The sequence below is a fragment of the Octodon degus genome, unplaced genomic scaffold, assembly GCF_000260255.1.
Source record: "Octodon degus isolate 3935 unplaced genomic scaffold, OctDeg1.0 scaffold00083, whole genome shotgun sequence".
NCBI classification, from domain to species: Eukaryota; Metazoa; Chordata; class Mammalia; order Rodentia; family Octodontidae; genus Octodon; species Octodon degus.
The window spans coordinates 11,702,852-11,712,144 of NW_004524659.1; the positions used below are offsets into that span (position 1 = coordinate 11,702,852).

The window sequence follows — 9,293 nt, forward strand, 5'->3', positions numbered from 1 at the left end:
TTGAGACAGGTCTCACTACGTACTTCAAGCTGATCTGACTCAATATGTAGCTGAGGCTGGCCTTAAACTTTCTGTGATGACTGGGGATATATAGCTCAACAGCACAGTGCCTGCCTCATAAGCATAAGGTCTTGAGTTCAATTCCCAATACCAACCCACCCCAAACAAACAAACAAACAAAACTTTCTCAGTGTGGGGTGGTGGCACATGCCTGCAATGTCAGAATTTGGGAGGCAGAGGCAGGAGGATCATTGTGAGTTTGAGACCAGCCTGTGTTACAAAATGAGCTCAAGGCCAGCTCAAATTGCATAAGGAGACCCTGTCTCAAAAAAGACAAAACAAACGAACAAACAAATACCAAACAAGCAAACACATGGATCCTCTTGCCTCAGGTTCCGGGGTGCTGGAAGGCAGCTATGCTAACCACTACACCACAAACGCCTCCTCCCGGGTGCTGGGATTGCAGGCCTATACCACGTTTGGCTCAGCTGCAAATTTTAGAGAAAAAGCTACAGCCCACTTGAAATGAAGTGTCAGATCAAACTGAAACTGGCTTGAGAGAGTCCTGCTGTAGTGCACTGCAATCTAACTCAGTAGGTAAGCACACAGAAAATGTATTTTAGGAATGTGGCTTTGTAACAAATAGTTTAGCCTTGGCCAATCAGAGCAGCTGACCTTCAGCCAATCACAGGCAGCCAAGTGTTCCAACCGGGCTGAATCACTGAGATCACCTGGAAAACACAACTGTCTCTCTTCCTTACTTCTGTTTCTCATAGGTCCAACTTTTCAGCGTCTCTAAATGTCAACCTTCCACCTACTTCTGTGGAATCTCTTTGAACTGGTTCTGAAGCTGTGCAGGGTGACCCACACCTGTAATCCCAGCACTCAGGAGGCTGAGGGAAGGGGATTTCTGTGAGTTTGAGGCCAGCCTGAGCTACATAGTGAGACTCTATCTTAAAAATCAAACAAAAAACTAACCAGCCAAACAAAACCCAAAATGAACTGATTCTGAGTGTTGCCTGATTTATAAATCATCCTTTGTTCAGTGAATTTTATTAAATTTGTCTAAAGGCTTTATGTTTTTTTCAGTAATGAGTCAGTTAAAACTTCTTAGAGGGAGTAGAAGGACATCATCTATTGAAAAGGCAGAGTTTTGCTCCTGAGATAAATATATGGACCAGGCAACTTTCACTACTGTAAAAGGCCCAAAACAAACACAGCTCTCTGATTTTCCCTTTGTCTTCTGCCCCCCTCCTTCCCCTGCGGTTTTTTTTTTTTTAAGTGTATTTGGTATAGGGTCACATTTTGTAGCTCAGACTTGTGTGATCTCCCAGTTTTCAGCCTCCCCAGCACTGTGACTACAGGCACAACATGTGGTGCTGGGGATTTTAGACTGGTGTGGTGATATAAGCGTGAAATACCAGTACCTGACAGGCTAGAGCAGGAGGATGGCAAGTTTGAGGCCAGTCTAAGATACCCAGTGAATTCAAGGCCAGCCAGGGCTAAATAGCCGTAACCTCTTACAAACAAACAAACAAACAAACAAACAAACAAACAAACCTAAAACCAAACAATTAAAGGAAGGCAGAAAAGAAAGAAAACACACAGATGGAAAACAGCAACAAAAGATTTAAATCCAACCATGTCCATATCTATGCTAAATGTAAATAAACTGAGCAGTCCAAATAGAAATTTCTACATAAAAAAGCCTATCTATATGCTGTCAAGAAGAGATGCACTGTAGTAACAATCTAAATGTCAAATGTAGGCAAGCAGTTTAGAATCTTTTTTTTTTTTAAATTTATTTGTGTGTGTGTGGCCAGCTCAGCCCACCAGGGGGCGGGGCTGGCTGGCATGTGGTGCTGGGGAATTGAACCGCGGTCCCTGATGCTTTAGCTAAGCTTGTTCTAAGTAGGTGCTTTAGACCACTGAGCCATCTCACCAGCCCCAAGCAGTTTAGAATCTTGAAATATCTGGTCTCATTTAAAATTTTTGACCCAAGCCTCTCCTGTGCCCTTACTGTTGCCTTGTACTTTTATTCCATTTCTGTAACCTACTTAGTTTTCCATTTTCTTGGGTGGCTATTTCTCTTTTTCCTCTTTTTTTTTGTCTAAAGTTTTTTTTTTTTTTAATGTATTTAGTACAGGGTCTACAGGGTCTCACTACACAGCTCAGACTTGTAGTGATCCTCCTGCTTTCAGCCTCCCATGCACTGGGATTACAGGCTTGTGCCACCACACCGTCTCAGTCACAGTTTCAGCATACCCCGGGGGTGAGGCTGGCATGGCATGCCAGGGATCGAACCCTGTCCCTGTGTCTGCCTAAGCAGGTGCTTTAATCTGCTGAGCTATCTGGCTGACCCTTCTCCTTCTCTTTTTTTACAGCAGTGAAAAGGTTTATTTATTTGCAATTTAAAAAAGTAAAAGTGAAGAAAGAGGGAGGAACTGGCTCTGCAGAGTGACCTTGGGCTGAAAGAAAAAAAAAAAAAGCAATATAAAAGTACAGTCTGGGGCTGGTGAGATGGCTCAGTGGTCTAAAGCACCTACTTAGAACAAACTAAGCTAAGCAAAGCACAGGGACCGCAGTTCAATCCCCCAGCACCACATGCCAGCCAGCCCCGCCCCCTGGTGGGCTGAGCTGGCCACACACACAAAATAAATGAATAAATAAAAAAAAAAAAGTACAGTCTGTGGTAAGCAGGACAGAGTATTGTGAGGGAAACTATGATAGCAAGCTTTTTGGTGCCTGTCCTTTTATACCATCCAATTCTTGGGGAAACTCATGAGAACTCTAGTTCACTTTTCAAGTGTTGGCTTTCTCATTGCTCCTCAAATTTCTCAGAAAACTCTTGTATTAAACAGTGCTTAACTTGCCTGGAATTCATATAATCTATAGAATATATCTAACATATAGAATAACAGTAATGTAGCTGGGTGTGGTGGCACACACCTGTAACCCCAGCACTGAAGAGGCTGAGGCAGGAGGATTGCTGCAAGTTCAAAACCAGCCTGGGCTACAAAGTGAGCTCAAGGCCAGCATGAACTGCACAGCAAGACTCTGTCTCAACAAGAAAAAAACAAAAAGTAATGTATATAATATGTAAAATGCATATTACAAATGACCTATGTATAATATAAAATAACTCATTTCTGATACTTGAGTAGAAACTAAGTTCTGCAAGGTCAGGGAATAATAAAAATGTGCTATTTTAAAGGGATATTACCTACTATTTGAAGGCTGGGCTTTTCTTTTGAAAACACTTCTGACAGGAAATGAGGGAGGTCAGGCATGGTGCTGCACACCTAGAATTCTAGCAATGTAGTAGGCTGAGGCAGGAGGCATACAGTTTGAGCCCAGTTTGGGCAACTTTAGTGAGAGCTTACCTCAAAATAAAATAGGACTGAGATTATAGCTCAGTATGAACGCTCTGGATTCATTCTCCAGTACAAAAAATTGTAGGAGGTGTCCTACAGTTCAATTCCAATACTACCTAGAATTAGTGGAGACTACACACCTCCCTCCACTTCAGATGCAAGGCTCCAAGAGGGTGTCCAGGGTACCCACACTTCTGCAGAACTACAAATTTGGGGCTTCCCATTCTCATTCTCAGGTTCAACAATTTGCTAGAATGACTCACGCAATTGAGGAAAGTGCTTTATTTATTTCTTTTGGTTTTTTTTTGAACCGGGGATTGAACTCAGGCCCTTGCGCTTGCCAGGCAAGTGCTTATTCTACTGAGCCATCTCCCTGGCTCCCTTTTGGTTTTTCTGAGGCAGTGTCTCATTATGTAGTTCCAGCTGGCCCTGAACTTGCTATGTAGCCCAGGCTAGCCATGAACTCCTGTAGATTTGACCTCAGCCTCCTGAATGCTGGGATCACAGGCCCAGCAACTTACTTACTATAGGCTGTGTATTCCTTATCTCAAATGATTGGGATCAGAAGTGTTTTGGAATTTTCAGATCTTGTAATGTCTGCATATGCATATCTTGTGGAAGAATCTAAGAATGAACATGACATTCATGTTTCACAGAGACCCTATACATACAGTGTGAAGAAGTTTTATGTATATATAATATATATCATTTAAGGTTAGGTGTGGATTTATCACTTCTGGTTTCACATTGCCACTTAAAAAAGTTTTAGATTTTGGGGGGCTGGTGAGATGGCTCAGTGGTCTAAAGCACCTACTTAGAACAAGCTTTGCAAAGCACAGGGACCGCGGTTCAATCCCCCAGCACCACATGCCAGCCAGCCCCGCCCCCTGGTGGGCTGAGCTGGCCACACACACACACACACACACACAAATAAAATTAAAAAAAAAAAGTTTTAGATTTTGGAACATTTTGGGGAATAGATATTTGAAGCTAAGTTCTGAAAGGGCATGGAATAATAAAAATGCAATATTTTAATTAAAAAATGTATTTATTACAGGGTCTCAGCACACAGATCGGATTTGTAGTGGTCCTTCCTGTCTTTCAGCCTCCCAAGTGCTGGGATTACAGGCACATACCACCATGAAAAATGTAATATTTTAAAGAGATATTAAATCACCATTTGAAGGCTGGGCTTTTCTTCTAAGAACACTTCTGACAGGAAACGTGCAGGGGGCCAGGCATGGTGCTGCACACCTAGAATTCTAATACTGTAGGAGGCTGAGGCAGGAAGAATCCAAATCTATGGTTTGGACTTGGTTATCCCCCAAGGAACTTTATGTTCAAGGCTGGGTCCTCATTGTGACAATGTTGAGCTGGTGGGACTTTTAAGTGGTAGAGCCTCGGTCTGTAGATCAGTAGGACACTAGTTGCCCTCTTGCACCTTGAGTGGTGATGGGATGGCTTCCTTCTGCACACTCCTGCCATTGCTACCTACCTGATGTGACACTGGAAAGAGACCCCTCTTCAGGGGTAAGACACTGCCAGCACTATGCCCTTGAACTTCCAAAACTGGGAGCCAAGTATACTTTTTCTTTATCAACTTAGCCTACCTTGAGCATGTCACTAGAGCAATGAAAATGGACTAAGACAGGACGTATTTATATAAAATTATAATATCAAAACATATAAAGGCTATATGTTCAGGAACAGCTAAGTGGAAGAGATGCACAGGATAAGGTACAGGGATCAGAAGGTGCACAGAGCTTCTATGCCCTCTCTGAGAACTGTCCTCCCAGCATCTCTGTATGTTTACCAACCTGGAAGCCTATGGAATCCTGCTGTTGAGGGTTTTATGAAGGTTTAAGGACATGGGCATGATGAAATCATTACAACTGGTGATTAACTCAGTCTCCAGCTTCTTTTCCTGTAAGGTCAACCAGGTAGCCATCTTAAAAAAAAAAAAAAATGGATCCATGTATTCTTCCTTCGAATAAATTCCATATATCTCAAAGATTCAAATCTGAGCAATGACATCATGTATGCACCCACCCACCCACCCTCCAGGAACACCTTGGGATTAAAAATCCTGCAGGTTTAAGGGAAAACAGAAAACAAAACAAAAATCTTCATGCTCCAAAGACTTTCAGAAAAATCAAATATACATGCAAAGTAGAAAATATTTGTAACATATCACAAGATATTATATCTATCACTAGTACATAATCAACTATTACAAATCAATACAGAAATGACAAAACTATTTAGAAAATTGGGTAAAGAATATGAACAGGCAGTTTACAGAAAAGGGTAATTGACTCTTAACCTTAACATTACTTAAAAAGATAAAAGCAAATTAAAAATATTCCACTGTTTTTTCAACTATCAAATTCCCAAGAACCACATATTGATAATTTAGTATTAAACAGCAAGGACATGACTATGCTTATTAATTGCTAGTGGGCGTGTAAAGTGATAGAAGGCAACTTAGGAATATCTACAATATTTCAAGTGAATATTTTGGCCCAGAATTCTCATTTCTATAAATTCATCCTATGTATGATATAATTAACCAACAATCTAAGCTACTCATTATAAGATGCATAAGTTTCATGAAAACCTCAGGAAAAATACTGTGTTTCACCATCAAATACAAGTAGTACCCCAACTTGAGAATTTCAAATATGAAAACTGCATTTAGAATTGAAGCCATACTGTATTTGCATACACGCCACATGATATGCCTAGAAGACAAACTACTATAGCCATTATTATTTTACCAATAGCAAATGGTGGAAAGCAACTAAGTGTCCATGAATATATTTCTGGTTAGTAAAAACACATCAACAGAACAGAAAAAAAGCAGCTTTAAAAAAGAACAGGGGAGGGCCAACCAAATAGCTCAGCGGATTAAAGCACCTGCAAGCAGACACAGGGGTCTGCCATGCCAGCCCCACCTGCCGGGCGCAACGAGACTGGGTGTGGTGGCTTGTGCCTGTAATCCCAGCTCTTGGGAGGTTATAAACAGGTGTATCACTATGAGTCCGATTTAGTAGTGAGACCCTGAACACCCTGTAGACCCTCCTGCCCCCCAGGAAAAAAAAAAAGAGTAAGGAAATATAGTGATTTGGAAGGATTTTTTTTTTCTTTCTATATTTTGGGAAAGCGTCTACTGGGTGTTCAGGGTCTCACTACTAGATTGGACTTGCAGTGATTCTCCTGTTTACAGCCTCCCAAGTGCTGGGATTATAGACGAGCACTATGCCCAGTTTTAATTGCTGGCTCAGCGTGCGCCGGGGGCGGGGCCAGCATGGCAGGCCCGGGGATGGCAGGATCTTAAAGAAAAGCAGTATGCCAACTTTTGTGAAGAAATGGCAAAGAATAAATCCAGATTCACATTTGCTTGTGTAAACAGAATGAAAGTAGGACAGAAAAGACTGGTTGAATGGGGATAAAGAATAGGGAAGACATTTCACTGTATATTTTATATTCTTGGGACTAGTGAATAGATGACTTAACTGAATAAAAGGAAAATCCAGAAATTTGGTCTTTTTGAAAACACACTTTATCATGGAATATATACAATATTTAGTTTGCTTGCCTTTGACATGCCGGAGAAAATAGACAATCAGCTTAACACTAAAAATTTTTGATGAATACAACATGAAGACAGCACATATTCTGACAATGTCAAATTCTTTCCATAGCCCTGCAGTCCTAAAAACAACTGTCATTCTTTATTCTTATAATCACTATCTGATAATTTCTTTCTTCATTATGGGCTTAAATGCTGGCAAGTCTTCTTCATCAAATCCTTTTCATAAGACCATCTTTTACATTCTAATGAAGCCATGTCGAGAAATAGTTACTGTAATGCAAGGGGAAAGAATCTGGATCCATCACAAAGTCGGAGAATGTCACAGGAGCCTTACAGAGGCTTTCGACATTTTAAATATTTTTTCTGTTGCTTTTTTCACGGTAATTCTTTTTCTCCAACTGCATACTGTCTGATTCCCAATACACTTGGACTATTCAAAATCAAGTTGCAGGAATGGTTGGACACGAAGGTGGAGGCTGTCTGGGAGTTGTTGCAGCACTGCTTTTTATTCTCTGTTGATAAACCTATCACAACCAAGTTCTTCTATCAGAGGATTGATAACTTCGGATGCAGTCAGGGCTATGGTAAATGTTAAAATGTCAAAATCCACCCGCTGAGGATTGCGCATATACTCAGCATCAAACGCAGCTTCCCTAGCTCTGCAGGCTTCCACAAATCGCCTGCGGCGTTCTTCCAGCTCCTGGATTCTGCCCGGGGCTATCGGGTAATTTTCCAGATACTGGCGGAGAAACTGCTGGTAATTAATTCCTAAAACGCTAAGAGGGTGACGGAGGCGGAGATACGGCAGCGCGGCTAGGCTGCCCGCGTTGCCGGCTCTGGACCTGGGCCTGTTCTCAGGACCCTCTTCCTCCAGAGGCTCCCCCAACAACCGGGCGACCTCCGCCATCCGGACTTCCCTGGACACCGCCCCCATCTGGCTTTCCCTGGCCGCCGGTCCCCCGCGGGCCGCCGCCGCCGCTGCCGCTGCCGCCGGTCCTTCCCGGGCCGCCGCCGTCGGGGCTCCCCTGGGCGCCGCCGCTTGGGCTCCCCTGGCCGCCGCCGCCATCTGGGAGGCTCTGACTGCCGCCGCTGCCACCGGGATCCCTCTGGCCCTCGGCGGGGCTCCCGCAGTCGCTGCCACCGGGCCTCCTCGGGCCGCCGCCAACGGGCCTGCCCTGACCACCGCCAACGGGGCTCCCCTGGCTGCCAGCGGGCCTCTCCGGGCCGCCGCCGCCGCCGCCACCGGGCCTCCCCGGACCTCCTCAGGCCGCATCGCGGTCGGGGTCGGGCCCCGCCTCCCGCCGCCTACCTCCGCCTGAGGGAAGCCGTCTTCGCCGTCCGTGACGACCGTCTGCAAGACAGTGATTTCTGTGGGCAGCTGGGACATTTCGGATCGCAGGGTCCGTCAGGCCGCTACCAGAAAACCTGGAACAACGGGACAGCGCGATTACGGGTGTGCACACAACTGCATGTACGTGAGCGCAATGCGCACCTGTGACCGCCGCGTGCACAGGCGGCGCGCAAGCGCGGCGGCCGCCGCGAAACCTGCGCATGCGCCTTAGCTGGGCACCCTCGCGCCTCCAGATGCCGCCTAGAGGGCGGAAGTGCCAACGCATCTGAGAAGGTGGACCCTCGAAGGGCGGGGCCGTGCTTTACATTTCTAACAGTTTAATTTTTTTTTTCTTCACATTTTCCAAAGTGACTTTATTTAAGAAACACAGAAACAGAACAGAACACTCTGTAGGGCCTCTTCCCTCCGTACAAGATAATGTTAGTATTATCGCTATGCATTTTTACAAGCATAAGCCTTAAAGTATACACGCAACACATGCGGATATAATGGTTATAAGCAGATGAACTGTATTCATTAAGAAATAGGTCAAAACCCAAAATTTATAAACACATATAATTACGGCTGGTAGTTTATGTGCACCCCACCTTGCAACTGTGGTCATGTGCAACTGCTCTGATAGGTGATCTAAATCCTCGGGCCAGAGCAATCCAAAACCAGGATGGGGGTTGAAGGGATAGCTCGGCGTTCCGGCTGCTTGCCCAGCACGTGCAAGGCCCTGGGGGCTAGTGCCAGCACTGCAAAAGCCAAACAAGCAAAGCTCGTAATAGGGCGCCACCAGCCAGAACCAAGATTTATTTTTTTATTTTTTTGACAACTCATACAGAATTTTACTTAACAAAGTAATATGAATTTCACAGTATTTGTTGTAATACATGGTATTGTCTTACAACCAGCTATTCATATTACCAGATATTGGAAGAAGAAAAAACTGGAGCAATGTATAAGAAATTAAGAAAAGAAAAAGTACAAA

The 9,293-nt window shown here is 44.0% G+C and overlaps 1 protein-coding gene across 1 annotated transcript; it reads right to left on the bottom strand.

Annotated features, from left to right (window-relative positions):
* Positions 1-7,079: 7,079 nt before the first annotated feature.
* Eid2 (EP300 interacting inhibitor of differentiation 2) lies at positions 7,080-8,515 on the bottom strand. The gene has a single exon (XM_023721663.1). It carries the CDS (start codon positions 8,354-8,356, stop codon positions 7,475-7,477), a length of 882 nt encoding a protein of 293 aa, XP_023577431.1. The 5' UTR covers positions 8,357-8,515; the 3' UTR covers positions 7,080-7,474.
* Positions 8,516-9,293: the final 778 nt, after the last annotated feature.

What these genes read in the sequence shown, in the direction of transcription:
- Eid2 (XM_023721663.1), bottom strand. Translation starts at nt 8,356, where the DNA reads ATGTCCCAGCTGCCCACAGAAATCACTGTCTTGCAGACGGTCGTCACG.